The sequence below is a fragment of the Micropterus dolomieu genome, linkage group LG15 (genome assembly GCF_021292245.1).
Source record: "Micropterus dolomieu isolate WLL.071019.BEF.003 ecotype Adirondacks linkage group LG15, ASM2129224v1, whole genome shotgun sequence".
Taxonomy (NCBI): Eukaryota; Metazoa; Chordata; class Actinopteri; order Centrarchiformes; family Centrarchidae; genus Micropterus; species Micropterus dolomieu.
In genome coordinates this window covers 12,877,785-12,899,015 of record NC_060164.1, presented here as the reverse complement: position 1 = coordinate 12,899,015, position 21,231 = coordinate 12,877,785, and the positions used below count along the sequence as shown (strand labels likewise).

The following is a 21,231-nucleotide window of genomic DNA, read 5'->3' as shown; positions in this document are numbered from 1 at the left end:
ATTACAAGTATTATTCATGCATAAATAATATGGCATACGCTGTGCATTGATAATATTAATTGTTGTTGTGTAAGTTGAGTGGATCAGACTGGAGCTCTATCAATCATCCTGAAATTATTTTTGTGATACAAAAGCGAGTACGAAAAGCCATATGCTAACAATTTATTTGTTTTTCTTTTGTTTTATCACGCAACAAAGGATACAATTCTTCATACAGACATTCCTCTTTTGTTCAGGTCATAAATCAATACTGTTTTGTTCTGTCAAAACACTCACACACACACACACACACACACACACACACACACACACACTGTATTCCTCAGTCCTTTGTTCACCGAACTATAGATATATAACTGTATGTAGCCTTAAGAGGCAATCTCTCTGCAGCATCAAAGCTAAGGAGAGAATCAATAAAAGCAGAGAGTCTCATTCATCAGGAAGCACCTCACTGAGAACTGGGGGCAGACATGTGAAAACACATTCACACATAAATAGCCTGTAGGTTAAACAACTCCATATTTGACGCAAATTATATTTCCAGCCACTACATGGTGTCATATTTTCTTTCAACCTTTAAAACACATTTGTTTTTGCACAGTATATCAAAGCCATGACATGTGAATCCAGTCAGGAGGGAAGAGGTGGGTCTTATGAGGAGAACAGAGAGTCTTTGTCCAGAGTTTGCTCAGGCCACTCATTTGCCGATAATCAGGGCTGTATTATCAGCTTCACAGTGATCTCTGGTCAATTAGCAGCAGAGTGACCCAATAATAAACAGAGGAGAGGAAAAGAACGTAAATATTTCCAGGCCTCTTCCATAAACGTTCTACCAACTTTGTCATACCCATGTTCGCTGTGGGGGAAGTTATTCAGCTGCTGGAACAACTTACTTCCTCTCTGTATGTTAAATTATAAATCCTATTCACAGAGAGAGAGAGAGGAGACTTCCTTCAGCTTGTGTTTCCACCCTACAATAGTTTCCTAGATGGCAAATCCAGGTTCAAAAACAGGATGGCTGAAATAAATCTTAACGGGTCACAATGACTTCTTCCTTTACTGCTGAGCTGGGAAAAAACAGGATAGGTGCTGTGTTAAAGCAATTTGATTGTCTGAGCGCTGCATAGGTAAAGGCAAACACAAAATGTGATGTTCAAAAAATCCAATGCATAATATAGCATAAAAATACTAGTAAACATTTAGATAACACTTAGCACAAAATTAGCTGCGCAGGGTCAATCAAATCCTGGTAAACAAATATATATTATTATGTTTCAAAACATAACACGTGAGTGTCCATTCAAAATATTTTACAGTACAGCCATTTGTGGCCACCAAGGCACGGGAAGTAAATCCATTTACAATTCCGAGCTGATTGTTGTCATTCTTGTGACTGAAGAGACTGAAGAGGTGCAGGTACCTTGGCCAGGAGGAGAGAGGTGTGCAACCCTGACGCTCTTCGCCCCTCCCACGCCCAGCGCTGATTGGCCGAGGCGTATCAGTGCGGCTTTCTATTGGTCATCCTGTTGTCAGTTTTATCTTCCAGCTCTGAATACCGCACGACCGGGGAGGCGTGAGGAGCGATAACGAACTGTAAGCGGGGTCCGTCGCTGGTGGAGACAGGGAAGGAGACTGAGGAGAACGCTCTCTGCTATGGTAAGAAACCAAACTGATCAAATTTACTGCAGCTAATTTTTATACGAAAATACCAAGAGGGAGGGAACTTCGCCGATGTAATCATGTGCTTATATCCTGAAAACAACATAATGCCCGAAGGCAAGAGGTGTTCTGAAGTTGGATGCCGGTTGCTAACATTGTAAATTCATAATGCAGCGGTGACTGGTTGATTGTTTCCCTTTTCGTCAACTTTAATCTGCTGTATTCTATAAAACTACATGTTCTTTAGTGTAAGCGTATAGCTGCAATAGAAAGAGATCATTCTTAAGCAAGTGATTTGCTGAGAAATGTCTCTCTCCATTTAGCCCTTCTTAGACGTTTTTGGAAAGTGTTTGCCGAAATTGTCATTGAGCGCGTAATGTGGGGCTCCCCTGGACATTTGACGCGTGGGAATGGATTGTCCAGGGGACGCAGCTGCCAGAGGTGCGATAATTGCATACGAATCTCGCGATGATCAAACCAATTAGCAGACCTGCAGTGAAGGTTCTTTGTCCACCGAGGGAGCGTACGCGCCGAGGTAATGCGTAATTTAGTCACAATAGAAGAGAAGGAAATAGAAGAGACAGATTATGCAAATTCACCCAAATCAGAGCATCACCCAATAGAGTGACCCCTATCTTTTTTTACACAGCTCTAAGCCTTTGGCTCATCTCCTGTGCGGCCATGTGCAGTGGCTGAATAATTCAAAATAATGGTGACAGACTGGAATCCTTTAAGTTATGGAATATTTATACGACATTACTATGCATGAATATGTATAAGAAATAGACTGACCATCGCAATATGCGCCTATGTCAGCAGTGTCCTTAGTGGAGGTGGGCAGAGGTCATTAAAGTGAGAGAGTAGGGCTGATAAAGGTACAGTGCTGGTCTTGCCTCAGTAATTCAGTTATTTAAATCTTCACCTGCTGATGATAAGAGGAGCAGCAGTGTGACAGAAATCTAAAAGTATCCATTTTTCGTGCTCTGTGCTCATTGTTTAGCTGAATTTGCACCTGGCTTCACAGAGATCACTTCCCAATCTGACAGTGGTGTGCTCAGCTGGCAGTCTGCTTCCTGGTTTTTGTGGTGACTATCACTGCTCATGCAAGCATTTTTTCTTCTACTTTTTCCTAAGTAACTTCTGTTTCAGCTGCAGGAAATGCAAATACATGACTTAGCCAGAGCTTATTCTGTGGAAAGATCAATGCATTGATGAACCAGGGTAAATTTATTATGAATGGGTTAGTAATACATCAGAGTGGAACTGCTTTTACATTAAAGGAGTCACACATCATTACTTTAACTGATTTACCTCCCTTCTTTATCACATGACCAAATGATGCACTGCAACAAAATGAATCATCTCAGGAAGCGCTGAGAGTCCCAAACAATAACTCAGCCAGCAGCACTTTGGCATATACAGCATGAAAAGCTTCAATGTCTGTTTGTCCACCATCCTGCTGTCTCTGTTCCTGCAGGTGGTGTCGAAGACAATACAAGTTAAACAGTCAAACATTGTTTCTTCCATTACTGAGCAAGCAGCAATGCTGCTACACTTTACAAATCAGATGTACATAGCGCTGTAGACACTAGGTGGCAGCATCATAGTACCAATATTATGAATGTGGATAATGAAATTTTAGGCACTACATTAGAATCCAGTGTTGAAATGTAAATTTAAGGTATCCGTTGTCATTAAAATTGTATATTGCTGGTGAGGGATTGACAAAATAATTGAGTTACAACAAACCATTGTCTTTGAAGAATTTATTAATAAAAAGAGAATGACAGAGAAGTACTACAACACATATATAGCTGGTCCAGAGACCTGCTGCCTAGGGCAGCTTCGAGCATCTGTCCCAGAGCAAAGGGATGCATAATCATTTAGACAGTCCAGGTTCCTATGTTTTGGGGAACAGAGATCAGAGGCTTCTTCAGTTCTGAATCGATTCCAATTTATTAGATGTGCTGTCTGAGCAAGCACAGGTTCTGACTGACCCAGTCATTTAACCTCTGTGGGGTCGTTATCAAGCTGATGGATGCCTCTTGGTTTGTGCTCTTGGCTCTTGTAACGACAGTTGTTGTGGTCGTTGGAGTCACGTGAGGCCAAGTCTGCATGACTGTTGTTGGCACTGTCGCATGAGGTCAAATGTAAGCTTTACTTCACTCTCCTGGGTATAACTATGACCTGCATGGATGAGTGAGAATCTTCTTCACAGAAATATATATTTATAAAATGTTACTTTAGATACTACAAACACAATAATGACAAACTGTAATTTAAATTTTAAATGAGATTTTAACAGTGGTGGATGAAGTTTTCAGATCAGTTTCTTAAATATAAGTAGCAATACTTGATTGTAAAAATACACAATTACAAGTCCTGCATGCTATATTGTATTTAAATTAAAATACAGAGGTATTTTCTGCAAAATAAAATTAAGTATCAAAATTGGTATTCATAAGTATAAGTTTAAGTAAATACGTATGTAAGTATTTAGGCAGCAAAATAGCTCCTCTCATTGTTGAGTGTATTTGTATAATTGTTGTTATATTATTATTACTGATGCATTAAGAAGCATTTTAATATTGATTTGATTGTGATGAAGATAAGTTATCTTGCAGCTGTTAACAGATCCTCTAAGTTAGTGTTCTGTCTAATCCTGAACTGCTTTTATTGTATTGATCAATATCATACTACTTATGGAAATTAAAATATCTGGTCGGCCTGTAACAAAGGTGCTTATTGTGCAGTTTACTTTCACTTTCCATTTGACTCCCATGTGCTGTCAAGCGCTGAGTGATAATGGGATCACATAGCAGTTTTGCAAGAGACCATATCAATGCGAATAGGTAGAAACAAAATTTCACTGTGTGTGTGTGTGTGTGTGTGTGTGTGTGTGTGTGTATGTTTGTGTGCGTGTGTGTGTGTGCACGTGTGTCTGTGTCTGTTCTCTCTCTTGTGGCCCGATTGAAGTCTATCCTGTCACATGCTTTATAAGAAATGTTACAGCCGGTCCGACGCTTGTTTACTAGCCATCACAAAGCGTTCACAGTCCACACCCTAATCACCTGGATGTCTCACCACAACACCACAAGTAGTCCATAAAAGTGTGAGATGCACAATTAATCTTATTGTGTTTTCCAGCACATGCTCTAACACCAACCTCTGTAGATTTTACAGTACATTCACATTATAATACAACATAGTTAGCTCCTGTTATAGCATTGCAATATTTGTGCAGATGTTTTCAGCTAGACATGTTTGTTTTGTGCCTCCTGCTGACTCACATCCTGTAGTTTATTAACTAAAGCTGGGATTGTGTTTTCAGTGACCTCTCATATCCTGCCAAGGAAGTAATCCTCTTTTTCCATCGTTCACTTCTAAAGATAATCAGGAGTTTTAACAATAATAGCACACATGATTACTATTTTTCTGATATCTTTATTTAAAAAAACAATGTCTGAAAAATGCCCATATTAATATAAAAATAAATAACCAAATAAGTCTCTTCAGTTAGCTTGTCCAGCTGCATACACAGGGCTACACAAAAACAATACATTGACCATTTTACAGTGTTTTGAAGCTAAAACTGTTAACATTTATGACAAGCCTCCAGGGCTTAGTTTTTAACATCACATCACTCATTTGCACAGAAAACATAAAGCTCCCTGCTGCTGGCCTAGAAAAAGAGTTTGATTTACAGTCCAAGCAACAGTTTAGGGGAGCTTGATGTCATAGTGACCTTTATAGAAAGAAAAGTGGTGCATTTTGTTTTTTTTACGGCGTCTAGCGGCCTGGAGTCCACAGTGTGGCAACAATCAGCATGTACACGCTTCTCTCCTTGCAGTAGTATTGTATCATCTTTCAGACTGGTTGACTACTGGGAGTTAGAGGATGAGGCTTTTCTGTTGTGGCCCCGGCTCCTCTGTCGAGATCGCTGGCGCTGACCTCCTCTCCCCCTCCTCATCCTCCTCAGGCACAGCTTCACATCACGACCCAACTTATGAGTTCTAGGAAACACACACAGACATATGCACGTTACTTTGGAGGAAGGGCTGAAAATTGATAGTCCTGGAGTAAGAATCACACTCTCAAATATTTGGATATAATATGTTTTTAGTGGCATGAATAGCTTTTAATGGATAATCTATCTTATACACTGAGAAAGGAAAGCGTGGAAAAAAAGAAAATTTGGGTTTATAACACAACTTTAGTTGATTACCACTATGTTAGAAGCACTAACTGGCATTCTTTTTTGTCTCACAAGTAGCAAAACATGTGGAGGAAAGATCAAGAAACTGCTCAATGTGTGCTTTGTTAGGACAAGAACTGGCTTGGCAACAAATAATATACTGTTGACAGTGATATACGGGAAATATGAAGACGGGAGGAACCCATCAAGAACCAATTAGGAAGCTCGGCTTAAATATTGTGCGATCCTTTGTATAATAAAAGCATTGCATGTTGTTTTGGTCGTGTGCAAAGGTCATTGCAGAGTTTATTTTTTGATACATGATACTCTGGTGGTTGACACAGTTATAGTATCCCTTGGTCTTATAAAACCCTGACAGAGAGAAGGTTTTAACTTTTCACCTTTTCCAGCAGCGAATCAGCTGTTTGCCCATCGGTGCCTCAGGATTCAGACACACTGGCTGATTACTTCTCAGAGTTACTCTGAAAAACACATGTAAACCCACACATTTATACACACTCATTTGGATGTGCGTGTTTGTGCATGAATGTGTGTGCGTCTGCAGGATCTGGTACTCACATTACTGTGAATTTATCACAGCCGGGGCGTTTTGGGTAGACTGTGATCTCTTTCAGATGCCCTCTGACACCTGGTTGCGTCTGTGGACACAAACATCTTCCCGGGACAAACGTGCTGTCGGACTCTCTCACTGCACAAACACAGACATAGTAACAGGATTACAGGTTAATTCAATACAACATGAGCAGAGATTAAGCAACTGGAAGTTCACATGCTCAGACAGCAAACCGCATTAAAACACTTTTACTGGATCCAGATTTTATGAAAGAAAAACACACAGTTATAAACATAAATTAATCTGTAGATTCTTACCTGCAATCAGTACGCAGCAGAGGCTCAGAAAGGTGAGCTGACAGACTGACTGAGGATAAAGCTGCATAGTGGAGGCAAGCTGAGCGTTGACACTGAGTCCTTGAGCCACATGTTGCTGTTTTATACTCATGCTCCTCCCCCCTGCAGTCTCAGAGCTGGGCTTTCCAAACCAGGAAATTCCCCATGGCACTTTCCCTCTCAAATATCAGGAGACAGGAATCGGGATGCAGGGATCAGGGACACCATTCCGCTGACTTTGTCAGAGAAGACTTGACACCCTGCAGGACATAGTGATTAATTTTGGTTTCTTTTCTTTTACTGTGCATTTATTTATCAGTATTAAGACACTGATGTTGCAGACTGGTTGTTTTCTTTAGAAACAACAGTAGAGATGGCTGAGTAGTCTTTATTTTTCTTATTCTTATTTTTCTTATTATATTAATTATTTATAATAAGCTTGCCACAGTAGCTGGAGCTATCCTTGCATTAGACAGAAGACATAGTGTTTTCCAGGCTTTGTTGAGCCTTGCCTCAAGACGATACTTCTATTAGTCCATTGGCTCTGTGTCAACAACACCATGTGATTTCTCATAATTTCCTGTCCCTTCTTTTACCACATGAGCCACTTGTTTAACAGCATTTAATAAAGAAAAACTATCCAATCCTCACATTGAATCAAAAATTAAACAGAACAGCGCATTAAACTAATGTGCATATTTTATTTTTATCAATGGTCAAAGGAATTTTCTCTCTGGGAATAACATCATGATTTAGAGACCCAGACAAAACAGTGTTATAGAGATAATACAATCTTTATGTCATTCTCATGTTTTTCTGCCACAGCTGGGCTCTGGTCAGAATGGGTGAGCCTCAGACCTACGTGAAGCTCAGTGAAGAGAAACTTATACCAAAGTAAGTCCTTTTAATTCCCTCACTGCACAGTAGTTAAGTACAACAAAGTAAAATCATGATTACATGTATTGAATTTCACCATTGCTTGCATAGTTTGAGAGCTATGAGTGCTAATTTATCCCTTGTGGTCTTGTGTTCATATTCAGGTCTGACATCTTGTCACTGCTTAGGACCTACAACTGTTACCACGAAGGGAAAAACTTTCAGTTGAGGACTCGTGAGGTAAGAAAGACTCAAACAAACCACCTGAAAGGAGACATTGCTGGCGGAAATAAAAAACATAAACAGGGAGGGTTATTGGCAATTGCCTGGTGCTGTGTGTGTGTGTGTTAGTGTGTGTGTCCGTGTCTGTGTGGGTGTGCTGGATTGCAGGACACACAGCATTGTAAAATGGGTTGCACACATTCCAAAACTGGAACCAGTCAAACCGGCACTTTAATGTATTTTATCAAAAAACCGAAGACCAAATAATCTGCCTATGTGGCTGCAGTCCTGAGCACAGACCTGCAATTCCTTGGTTCTTTCACAACATGCCAAGTGGCTGACAAACCACAAAAAGCCCCATTTTCCCTCAAAATTAAAATGGAAATGGAATGAGGGAGGGAGGGAGGGGTCGCAGATTTAGCCATACACACTAACTGCTTAGCAAACTATTTCAACAGTAAACATTTTGCTGTTGTGGTGTGTTAGCTGTTTGCAGGAGTTTGGTTATTTGTTTGATAATCATTCTATGGCTTTTATGGTCGGGAGTTCCCCTTTGTTTGTGTGTGTGTGTGTGTGTGTGTGCAGGGCAGGGTGGTCATGGTCTGTCCTTCATTTTTGTCCCCCCAGCCAGACCCACTACATCATCTTACCCTGGGAAAATCCCCCACAGTCTCAGACACAATATGGGTACATGCAATGTACATATGAATATTGACACAATTCATCCAAAATGAAATATATGTTAGACTGAACATCTTAAAAAGAAAATATATTAAACAGAACTCTGCTAATTATAACGCCACATTATAGAGAATGGCTCAGCACATTGCATTTACACCACTGTAGCTTGTATTAGGTCATCTGAAGGTTTCACACGGGGGTTTTAACAGTGTGTCATCTTTGCTGAAAATAAATGTCAGTAATTGGACCAAAACACGTTGCTTCACTAATACAGTAAGTCTAGATGTAGAGTAATAATAAATTAATTACTCAAGTGTGATCGCTGAAACAGGTGATTCTACAGTTGCTTTCTGTGTCATTACTGAGGCTGTCCAAGGCAAAATGTGAAAGCAGACCAAGGAGTTAAATCTAAGTCAAACACTCTCTTTAAGGTGACAGCTAACTTTATATGTTGCTTTGTATCTACTCTTACTGCATTTGAAGTTAGCTGCATTTTGTCATGAACAATTGAATAGTATCATGGCAGCCTTTTAGCCACATTGTTTTGATAATTTTGCCCGAATTGAACAAATTTCACATATATTACAAAAACTGTTAATGGTTAATATTGTTAATGGTAAGCATAACGTAACATAAATTACCCACCATACTTACAGACACAGGAACACTTGATGGGAACGTAATGTATGTATTGTGCAAAGACAGCATAGGTAGCTCAGTCTAGTGTAACTGAAATGCTATGCCAACACAATCTGATAATCTGAGTGATGATCTGAAACTGGATCCCGATAAACATTCTGTTGGGGAAGAAATCACAAGTTTATTCTTGTTCCACTGTTCAGTTTGTACTGTGTGTAAATACTCTAGCAATTTTTACTCATTTGTCTACAACAGTTCTCCTCAGAGTGGGGCCTGGGAACCCCCAGGGTTCCTTGAGGGAGTTCCAGGGAGTCCCCAGCAAAAAGGGTTTAAATTTATTTTCACTATGATTCCATCCATAAGTAACACAAAGACAGAATCTATGACCATATTGGCCAGGGGTTTCATTTTCTGTAATAAAACATATAAAAGCAAAAAATTCTATCAGGTGGGGATCCCTGGGAGAAAACTTTTGTGTCAGTTTAAGGGTCTGATGTGAAAAAGAGCCACTACAACAAGGACTGACCACACAGTTAGCTATAATCACAAATAAAAGAAAGTCACATCGACTTAAACATCAACAATCATCACACAGCTCATTGACACAAATCAACAACTCTGCCAATTGCCAACATAGGCACCAGTCAAAAACATCAAGAGGATTCAAACGCCAATGAGTAAAAGTATGTTTAAACCCTGGACATAAAAGGGGTCAATAGAGGGGGCAGATCTGACAGGAAGGGAGAAGCTGTTCCACAGTCTAGGGACTGCAGCCTCAAAGGCGTGGTCACCCCTGAGCTTTAAGTTCAGTATGCGGGACAGCCAGGAATCACTAGTCAGTCGACCTGAGGAACATGGAGGTGGAATGAGGGGTTGGTAGGTCTGTGATATAAAAGGCCATTTAGGGATTCATAGACAAACAGGAGAACTTGCATCAGATTTGCTTTCATTTAACTGTAAGAAGTTAACCCACCAACACTTTATGTCCTCGTGGCAGTTCATGAGACTGATTAGATTTGACTGGTCATTTGGTTTCAGAGTGAGATAAAGCTTTGTGTCATCACCGTAACAGCGGAAGGAAATTTTGTATTTTTAAATGACTGATGGCCGAGCATGTACATATAGAAAAGAATTGGACCTAGGATGGACAACACAGGAGATACTGGCTGGGGAAGAGAAAAATTACCTACGTAGATGGAGAAGCTTCTGTCTTTGAGGTAGGATGTGAACCAGTTCAAGGCAGTGCCATCAGTACCAACTACCAGAGACAGTCATTTAAAATGTCATGATCCACAGTATCAAATGCCACGCTTAGGTCAAGAAGAATCAGGATGGCAGAGTTCCCGAAGTTAGCAGAGAGGAGCAGGTCATTAGACACTTTCAGCAAGGTAGACTCTTTGCTATGGTGAGCCCTAAAACCTGACTGAAATCTGATGTTGTTTTGCTGGAGGCAAGGGCGGATATTTCCTGTCACTGTTGGTAGGGACAATAAAAACATCTCCCAGCAGGATATTTTTTTAAAATAAAGTCGCTGAGGGTCTGAAAAAGGTAGGCAGTGGACCAAACCACTGTGAGGTATATGAGGGGGAGGACATACTCTTTCAAAACTTAAACACATTGTACTCGTAGTGAACAAGAGCTGTTAACTATTTGCGTACCAGATACATTGGCTAGACACTGACGGACAACAGTGGTTATTTTTAATTGTTTTGATCAAAGTTATTGCTAGGGACAATTCAGTAGTCGCTGGATATTGGTAGAGACATGTCCCTACTAAATTATGCACCCTTGGCTGTAGGTAGGGAAGCAATTCAAGTTCCTCAGTGCTGAGATGGAGAGAAGTCTTGTTGATGTTAGGACATTTGTCTGTGTCTCTTATAGTAAGTAATGATCTACAGGTTGTTTTTTAACAAAAGTCCTAGAATCATTTTCATTACTCACAATCACAATTTGAAGCTACAGACTTTTCTAGAGTGAAAGTTCATTCTTGATCTTGAAAACAGCAGCAAAGTCCATTCAGTATCGTTCTGGAGCTTTCGATAGCAATCATCTTAAGTAATCAAAAGCTCCAGAACAGCTGCTACATTGGCCTTGTTGTGAGATTGGTTTGTCAACTGCTTTTTTGTCGATCATTGGTTTGTCAAGAGCTTTTAATCTCAGCTTTGAAATAAACATGAATGAGGTGTCCTTAAAGTGCTAAGAAAAATGGAAATTTGAACTGGGCAGCATTGTGTGATAAGAGCGAAAGTTTCAGAACAGCAACCAAATTAACTGCTTTTACAGGTATTGTTAGGGTAGGATTTGTATTTGTTTAAAATCATTCATGACAGCTGTACTGGCATATGTACTGCACTTTTGTCACACTATGTGGATGAAGAACTCTGTAAAATTCTTGACATCTGCTTGACATGAGCGACATAGTCAGAGCTGGTGGAGTGAGGCTCAAGAGTGACTCATTAGAGTTAGGGTATGAAGGACAAAGCATTACTCAGCAGTGACATTTTTGGGTTTTAAGCATGCCTAAGACCAACGTTTGGGGACTCTAAATGGGACTTTCTAGGAAATGCAGTGACTGTGTGAATGATTTTAGATTAAAAAAAAACAGCTGTAGATGTCATCATTCCCAGACAGAGGTTTACTGTGGTCATATGTATCTGACTGGGTATTTGTTTTAATGTTTTTATAATTATTATCCAGACTGAGACAAACATGTTCTGTGTGGAAACAATGGAAGTGGAAAGTGGCAGTTAAACAGGGTACGAGGATTTGTTGTTTTAAGATGACATCATGATCACACTCTGCATGTGAAGTCAGGTGATTTGAGTTGAGTCATTTTGTGGAAGTGGTTTCACTTGGATTTTCACCTCCATCCACAGTAAACGTATCCAGTATTTTTGACAGGAAAACAAGCTCTGACATGCATATAAAGAGGACAACTGAACTAGCTGCAATTATGTAGATTATGCTGATTGTTGGAGCTATTCTCCTTTCACTGCAGAGCCCTTGCTTGAGGCAATATTGATCCACTGCCTTGCTGAAGGCCACTTCAGTGTGGTGGATTTGTATTGAAAGGGCTGTGAGTTTTTTGATTAAAAGAATGTTGCTTTAACCTCTAAACCCCCTGCTACTAATTAATCTGGTCAGTTTGTAATGTGGTATAGTCAGTCAACACTGGGTCGAGTAATGACACAGGAGAGGTTCAATGTATATGCCTGTGCATGTCTGCCCGAAATAACCTCACAAATCAATGTGCATGCAGCTCCCTCTACTGGCTGTATGAGGTACCTTTTAGATAAAGGCCACCACAGCACCATTGATTACCACTAGATGTCAGTGGGATGCTGAGTTTATTTAGATTTTTGGTCAGGAGCAGAAGTAGAGGAAGAATTCAGATCCCCAGAAAATTCAAAGCAACACTAAAAATATTCCATGCAAGTCTTGCATCTATAATTTCACTTCTGTCAACATATATATATATATTATAAGTATTATCAGCAAAATGTACTAGTGTGAATTAAATACTCCCCTACGAGTGTTCAATTATATATTATTGGATCATTATCACTTATGCTTCAGTAGCCTATGTTAGTAGCGTTTTGTTGTAGCAGGGTAAAGGAGTTAATTTAACTATTTTATATACTGTTGATCTGTAAGATAATAACAGTTTGACGAACTACTCAGATCTTTTAAGGAAAAGTAACAATACCACAGTGAAGAAATACTTTAAGTAAAAGTATTAGCTCAACAAAATATACTTAAAGTAACAAAAGTAAAACTATTCATTTTACAGAGTGCATTTTGAGAATAATGTGTGTTATATTACTAGATTAAAATAACTGACACATAAATGAGTAAATCACTGCAATGTTGCTGCTGGTGAAGGTGGAGCCCAAGGTGATGTCCTCAGATCTTTTGTTTTGTCTGACCGACAGTCCAAAGCCAAAAAAGATTCAGTTTATGATAGAAAACAGAAAAAGAGCAGCAGATTCTCACATTTGAAAAGCTGGAAAATGTTTGCTGTTTTTGCTTTGCTCTATAAATTATTTGACAGATTAAACTATTATTGAAATAGTTACAAATAACTATCTGCCAGATTATTCACTAAATCATTTCAGCTCTATTTATCTAACTGTTGTATCTAACTGGATCTGAGATGTAATGATCTTCAGCTCTTTTGTAGAGTAACTTTAGAAACAGAAACATTTTCATGAGTATTTTTATTTTATTAGAAACTATATCCTTTACATCTCTATGAAACATTTAACACTGTAAACATTCAGACTTGAGTCCTCAGTACATAGAAATAAATAGATCTTCACTTTTCTCACGAGCCTTTTGGTGATTTTATCTTTGTTCAGCCATCATAATAAGTCCCACAATACATTGTGTTGTTTTCATCTTCATAAGCAGAGCAGCTTCTTCCAGCCATGTTTGATTATGAGATACTCCGACAAAGTGCCTCCAGTTCTTCCCACAACAACATTGTCTCTCTTCAAGTTCTTATCTGTCCAAACAGCCAGTCCATGGGGTCTTTGCCCCTGCAGTCTTTTTCTCTGCCCATCTTGAGAGAAAAATCCTCTGTGCTGTTTAGACTCAGACTGTAAGGCCTAGAAGTCCTTAGTGTGCGGGGAAGTGAGGCTGAGACAGACAGCTTCATCTGAGCCTTTGAGAAGTGCCGGGACCTCTGGAGTCTGACGGGGCCGTAGCTTGGGGCCTCAACAGGGCAGGCGAGGGCCTGGATGCTGGTCATGTACTCCTCTAGAGACTGGGAGCTCTGGGTAGATTGGGAGGATGAGGGATGGACAGGCAAGTCCTCGAGCGTCTCAGTGATGGTGGGTAAGAGAGGCAGAGAGAGCAACAACCGCCTGCGTTTCATGCTGCAGCGGAAGAGGAAAAATAAAAATAGTTAGATTTGTCTACAGACTTTAATGGCAAACAATAAATAATCTAGCTCTACATAGTTATTTTATTGTTACGTTTTTAATTAGGGTATGTCAGTGTGCTGCTTAACATCTACTACAATGGTTGTGTATGTGCATTTGCCTGCTATCTTTTAGCCTTTAATAGATAAACTGATATCTGTATATACCTTCCCCATTTGTTAGTATGAATTGCAATTAAGAAATAACGTTATAATTCCTGTCAAAACAGTTAACTCCATTTTATAATTTGTGTTTTTCTTTTTACAAGAGTAAAATATGTAAGGTTGCTTCAGGTCCTTTAAAAAGTAATTAATAGAAATGGCAAAGTTGTGAGCCCTCTACAATAAAGGATAACTGATAATGAAGAACAATAAGAAGAAGAAGCACTCTCACCTTTGACGCTTAAGTTGTAGGTATTACACGCGGAGTGAAACAGAGTGATGTCTAGGCTGCTCCATTGAGTATGACTGGACTGGAGCGTGTGTCCAGGCTTTATAGGGGCACGCAGAAGCAGAGTGATTAACCGCTACGTCCAAAAATAGCTCTGCTGACCTTACTCACGTCTGTGTGTGTGTGTGTGTGTGTGTGTGTGTGTGTGTGTGTGTGTGTGTGTGTGAGGGCGTGTGCATGCCTGTTCAGGAAACTCAGGAGGGGCGGATTAGGGAGGTTCAGTGGTGCAGCTGCTCTGAATGTTTATATTCCAGAAACAATGAAGCCCTGGGAGTAATCTTTATCACCTCCAAAAACACTTTCTGCTTCTTCTCTCCAATCTCTGACATTTAGTATTAAAATGATTGTAATAAAAACTGACTGTGTTCATCTCCACTATTATTATTCTTTCAGCAGTTTGCCACCGCTGTAAAACTATGGCATAACAAAGAAAAAACATGTCAAACCATTTGCTGTACAGTCTATAGACACAAGAGGCACACATGTAGAGGCCCAGATGGCATGGATAATTAGTTTACCTCCATAATCTGTTTTTGTATTAACACCAACAAATCACATGGTTCCTACAGCAGTCTGAGATCCTCTTGTCACCTGCTTTCAGTGTATCGTCTCTGGTCACATGCTCAGAGACAGATGACAGGAACTCTTTACAGCATTTCTGCTGAAATCTCTACCTACGTTTATGATCCGTTTTCCTCAGTTTCTAGATGCGCTTTGATTGTTTAAGATAGATACAGTTTTGGCTCTCTGTCAGACAAATTGTTCACAAATAATTCACCATTTATCTGTCATGAGCTGAATGAGGCCATATGTTTAAATTAAAAGACTTCTTAATTGGAAGACTTCCTTTTTAACAAAGACTTGGTGAAAGATGAACCTTTAAAACCAATATACTGTTTAATATGTATACACCTGTGTATCCCTATATACACCCAGATATATCCTAAGCATTATCTACTACAGGGCCTCATTAAGATGATCACATTTACATTTCTAATTAGAGCTAAATAATTTCCGTTGAAGTCAACACTTTCATAACACTGATGTATTTCTCCCCGTATCCCTGTGTTTACAATGATATTTTACATGTGAGTACTTAAAGAGTAACCACAGACTTTCAAATGGTATCAGCTGATGAGACTGACCTCTAAGAATCAGATTACTGAATTTATCTCCTTCTAACACTAGTCTGTATTATTTGGGGTCTAAAACCTCTGTGACAAATAGATTTTTACACTTTTCATTTTGGTTAAAATATCGACATTGTATGCTGGGGTATCAAATTAGATATAGTGATGATATAACAAGCTGTTTTCAACATAAAGACACAGAAACTGACAAGAGTAGATGCTTTGTGCCTGTGTGTGATTACCACAGTCATAGTTGTGGTTTAATATTTGATTTAATGCTACATCAGTTACACACAGACACACACAAACTTGATTGGCTGTCTGATCTCAGGCTCGCCATTCAGTCCAACATGCTAGAGAACTTTATTCTTTTATTTTTGGTTTTACATTTGAAATCCAACAATAACCATCTCAAACTATAAGACAGTTTTTTTCTCTGTACTCAGAAGACATGCAGCAATATCTTCTAAATTTAGATTTTTGCCTCCTCCTGCACGTACGTGACCCAAAGCAGTCGTGCGTCTGTTCTCATTATTGCTGCCTTCTCAGACGTGACTTCATCCTTGTACTGTGTAAAAAAAGGCTGGGTCAAACCTGGCGGGGTTTCTCCAAGATGAGAGGGTTCACCCCGTAGCTGCACGTACACCTGATATTGAGCCGCTGTGGCGAGCAGCCAGCAGGATATCCCCTCTGGCCAGGAGTGCTGATAATTATTGTTTTATGTGTACGTGTGTTTGTGCATGTGTGTGTAGGAGGATGGAGAGTTCATCCTCGAGGGGTTGCTGAACATCTACTGGGGTCTACGCCGGCCAATCCGACTTCAGATGTACGACGACAATGAACGATTCCGTCTCAACCGGTACGACGACCGTATCTCAGTGAATATTGTGAGATGTAGTTGAAAGCTTTCCAAGTAATCTAGTAAGTAGACATTGAGTTAATCTCTGCTAAATGCTATCTTTGTGAAACACCAGGTGACATTTTAAGAATTGTAAACTGTGAAGGGCATTAAGAATGGTAACATTAGGTAAGCACATTTTTCCTCTGTCTTTCTACAGAAACAATAGAGCTGCTGTGGAAAAGCAGTTATCAGTGGAGTCTAACAATAATTCACAGACAGACAGAGAAACTGGACCAGTTAGTGAGTAACATACACGTGCGGTCACAAACACACATACACCTGCTGGGTTAATGTAGATCACACATGCTGAAACAGATTAGAGCTCCACAAGTGCTTTGAGCACCACCTCGACTGGAAAGGTTGTGCTCACGTGTTGAACACGGATTATCATGAGATGGCCATGTAGATTGGCTCACCAACACTATAAATAACCAGGGTTAGACTACTTAGTCATGGGTCTGGCATTGACCTTTTTAAGCATTTTTGGCACCTGCTGAAGTCTCGCGGGGGTTGTTCTTGACCACCGATAAACAATTGAAGACATTTGTGTTTTCTTTGTACTTATTTTTATTTAATATGCTCCCATTGCTTAACAGATCATTGGTTTTACTATAAAGTTTTGTCACATGATGATCTTAATGCTGTCTTAGAGGATTTAAAATCCTGATGTAAATGCTGAATCCTCACAACAAAGCTGAAATGGTTAGCTATTTTAACTCTCACACTATAGATCTCAAATTGAGAGCAAAATAGTATATTAATAATGTATATATCACGACAGTTACTTGTAACCTTCAATTGAAAAAAACTGACAGGTCTAACTGAGTTAAGGATTGGAAATAATAACATTCACTTTGAGAGGCAACCTACTTGTTTATTAAGAAATTTAGAAACTATTTAACTATTATATGGAGTTTGCCGCTTTCTGACACTTATATAATATCTGAAGATATGATAGATAGGCAGGCAGGCAGGCAGGCAGGCATGCAGCACTCACTTGAGCACCCAAATGTCCATATGTGACGAGTGAGAGCGGATTGAAACAACATAACTAGTACATAATATGTTCAATATAAGATGACATCAGTATGACAGTGATGTATGGCATGTGAATGAATTACATGTATGTGTAAAGTCACTGGTTCAGGACCCAGAAGAAACTTCTCCTCAGCTGTAGCAAAAGTATGCGTAGCTGCTGATGTATATAAAAATAGGCACCATCTGATGCACGTGGTAAGAGAGGTGTGTTTCTGTTTACGTGCATCCCTGAGGTGGTGACATTGGTGGTCAGGAAGAAGAGGATTCTCCACAACTGCTGAGGACCAGGAGTGATGCTTCCTTCATGCAGGTTCAGAGGAGGTCAAAGACACACACTGCCAGAGACCTGCAACGCTTGCGCGCACACAGGTTCTCAATCAATGGACACTTCTACAACCACAAGGTACAAAGAACAGAACACACATACGAGCACACGCGTTAATGCATCCCGTTGTTGACAAATCTCCAGGTGCAGCGGGGCAGAAGTTTCCTGTGCGGGTGTGCCTGTTCTGCTGAGTTTCACAATAGCCTGCTGTTTTCATTAATGTGCCACAGTGTACAAGGTTACACTGCATTCCTTCATCATTCTATCCTGAATACAGTATGTGTGTGTGTTGTTATTGAATAGCGTCCAGCTGCAGACTGAAGGATTTCCTTTCTGTTTTAGATTTCCTTATCAAAAAGTCCAAGAATCCATTCTCAATCACAAGTGTTGATGAAGCAAAGTTCCCTGTACATGTGTCCTCGGTGGATTTCTGCATTTTTGTTTCTTTTTCAGACATCAGTATTTACTCCAGCCTATGGTTCGGTCACTAATGTACGAGTAAACAGCTCCATGACGACCGGACAAGTCCTCAACCTGCTGCTACACAAGTTTAGGGTAAACAGTAAGACCCTGCTTACACCTGAAGTGATGTTTTAGTAAAACTTGAAATTATAAACAATCTGTATTTGTGTGTTGTAAGGTTGAGAATAAATCTGAAGAGTTTGTCCTATATATGGTGCACGAGTCGGGAGGTAAGTTGTAACTTTCATTGTGGTTTTGTCACCAGAAATGTCTGTGTATGTGTGAATGTGGCCATTTGTTTTCTTTGTCGATGACCCTGTAGAGAGGACCCGGCTTAAGGATGGTGAATACCCACTGGTGGCTCGTGTGCTTTACGGACCCTGTGAGAAAATCTCCAAGATCCTCATCACAGAGGCTGACCTGGGAGAAGAAGTCACGTATGATGTGAGTCTGGGCCTCCTGCCACTTCTCGCTCTGTTCTGTCATCTTGTTCATGATCAGTGACCCCTTTTACATTTTTTGTGTAGTCAACATAAACACACAATGACACAATGATAGACAGTCAGGTTAAATTTAGCAAGCTATGGATAGATATCCTGTTTCAGGACTGATGTAACAATAGGCTAAGATGACCGACTTTGTGTTGTGACTGTACTGAGTACTAGTAATAGTACTAGTAATAAAACCAAAATGTTGCTGGAGAACTTTCTGGATTGTCTATGATTGGAATCACACTACAGTAATACATATGAACTCCGTGAATAAAGGTCAGTTCATCCAAACAACCAAAATAAATTCTGACTTAACTCTAGTGGTATCTAGCCATGGTTTTGTTTTGAAATATCCAGCTATTATTTTTTGTTCGACGCCAACACAGTGGAGGTGAAAGGAATTTTATCAAAGATTCAACACTAATGTTTCTTTCCAGAAATTATCTCCGGGTTACTCTGTATGAAACACAGAACACATGTTAGATATTTTGATCTGCTTTGGACTGCATGGAGCCGTAGGGGGACATGGGCCAAAAATAAAATAAAATATCACGTTTCTCATGCCCACCAGAAAGTATCTAGTGGGCATGAAATGTTACAGGTATGTGTTTTTTTGTTTGATGGTTTTTTGCCCATGTCCCCTTACGGGCTCTATAGGACTGAATATAACATAGTCCTTTATATAAACGGTTCGCTCTGTGATTTATCCAGAATAACAGGAAAGCTGTTTCTGGAAACATAGGTTCCTGTTGTTTTTTTAAATTAAATTTTTATATGTATTTACATTTAATTTCATGTAAATTAAAAAAAAATCATGTTTTTTAGTGGTAGAGCTATTCTACCAAATTTTACCCTCTACTAGAAATCATCTTGTGTTGCACATTAGTATATCTTTTAGTATTTTCCTTTTAATCTTTATCATTTTATGGTTATTGGTTTGATTTTTTATTTGGACAGAGAAAAGAATGGAAGCCTTTTGGATGCATGTGCATCTAATGTGTGAGTGCAGGATGTGTCGCTCGCCTGTGCTCATATGTTTGAATCTTTCTCTCCCCAGGTTGCCCAATACATAAAGTTTGAGATTCCTGTTTTAGACAGCTTTGTAGAGAAACTTAAAGAGGAAGAGGAACGTGAAATAAACAAACTAACTAAGAAGTAAGTCAAGGGTCTCTCTACTCAGCAAACAGAACCAGTTCCAGTCTAGACAAAGCCTTCTTTGTGTAATCATTTCACTCATATGACTGAGATTTCAGCCCTGTAAACCCTGACATTGTGTGGACCCTGTGTGTTTTTATGTCAGGGTGACCATTTACTTGTGGAACATATTGTTTTTACACACACACAGGCATATTTTATAATCAAACATATAAGGATAAAAATGTTAAAGAATAAACCTGGTGATGTTTTTATATTGTTCTTATTATCAAGAAATTCCATGATCTTGCTAACAACTATTGCCTGCATTAGCTCGCTCCTCTGTGCCATTGAACCCCACTGCCATCCAAACACACGCTGTTGGTTTTGGTCTTGGGATTTGGTGACAATGAGAAGCATAAAACCAGGCTTATCCTTTAAAGTAATAGATGCAACTAATGTTTGGAAAAGTTAGTAGCTGTTCAGTTTATATGTTCTTTTCTATATGAATGTAAATAAATGCATTGTGCGTATTAGAGTGCCTGAGTATGAGCATAAGAGTGAGAGTCTTTTAATCATGTGTGTTTTCTCACCTCTGCAGGTACAGTGCTCTGAGGTCTATGATTCAACACCAGCTCGAAGGCAGCGATCACACCAGTGACAGAGTATGAGTGTTTCTGTATGCATGTACTGATGTAACCTTAGTGTGTGCGTTTTAGGGGAAGGGGTGGGTGCAACACTAATGACTGTTGATTTACGATGGGAACATTTCCAAATGCTGTAGTGATTGTAGAGGTAAAGGTAAAAGGGTAAAAGTTAAGGCTGCAAAAGAATCATATTATACACCAATGTGCTTCTACATTTTATAGTTACATATCTCAACAATTTGTATGTTTTGTTAATGTTATTACTATGGAGTGTATCACTGCTTTGATATCTCTGCTATTAATATATTTGCATATTCTTACTGCAGATATGGATATTTATACAAGCTGTTTTTGTAATGTTTTCTCTAACTTGGACCTTTTCATGAAATAAATCCGTTTAAGTGTGGCCTTTATAAATGCTGTTGGATCTGTGCTGACACCAAACATAATACCCAGCTCAGACTTCCCAGAAAGAAAACAGCCATCTTTATTATTTCCTGCACTGACTGGAGCAAAGATTAGCATTGTTCTTCGGAGTGACCCTCTTTGC

General features: G+C 39.5%; 2 protein-coding genes and 1 long non-coding RNA gene across 4 annotated transcripts; 1 reads left to right on the top strand and 2 right to left on the bottom strand.

Moving 5' to 3' along the window:
* The first annotated feature begins 1,558 nt into the window (after positions 1–1,558).
* On the top strand, positions 1,559–21,098 carry rassf4a (Ras association domain family member 4a). 2 transcript variants are annotated; one of them, XM_046070348.1, is made up of 11 exons: positions 1,559–1,656; positions 7,589–7,657; positions 7,804–7,879; positions 16,436–16,542; positions 16,742–16,824; positions 17,856–18,025; positions 18,401–18,502; positions 18,588–18,639; positions 18,732–18,853; positions 19,958–20,055; positions 20,636–21,098. In XM_046070348.1, the coding sequence occupies exons 2-11, from the start codon at positions 7,605–7,607 to the stop codon at positions 20,703–20,705; spliced, it is 933 nt and encodes a 310-aa protein (XP_045926304.1). In that variant the 5' UTR covers positions 1,559–1,656; positions 7,589–7,604; the 3' UTR covers positions 20,706–21,098. The 2 variants fall into 2 exon arrangements, with proteins under 2 accessions (XP_045926304.1, XP_045926305.1); XM_046070349.1 differs by lacking the exon at positions 1,559–1,656 and adding an exon at positions 6,989–7,035.
* On the bottom strand, positions 5,088–6,826 carry LOC123983919 (C-X-C motif chemokine 9-like). The gene is made up of 4 exons (XM_046070365.1): positions 6,746–6,826; positions 6,434–6,563; positions 6,256–6,336; positions 5,088–5,672 (listed from the first exon to the last, which is right to left on the bottom strand). The coding sequence occupies exons 1-4, from the start codon at positions 6,810–6,812 to the stop codon at positions 5,540–5,542; spliced, it is 411 nt and encodes a 136-aa protein (XP_045926321.1). The 5' UTR covers positions 6,813–6,826; the 3' UTR covers positions 5,088–5,539.
* Positions 13,384–14,608, bottom strand: LOC123983922. The gene is made up of 2 exons (XR_006828327.1): positions 14,497–14,608; positions 13,384–14,058 (listed from the first exon to the last, which is right to left on the bottom strand). It is a non-coding gene; the product is annotated as an uncharacterized LOC123983922 (long non-coding RNA).
* Positions 21,099–21,231: the final 133 nt, after the last annotated feature.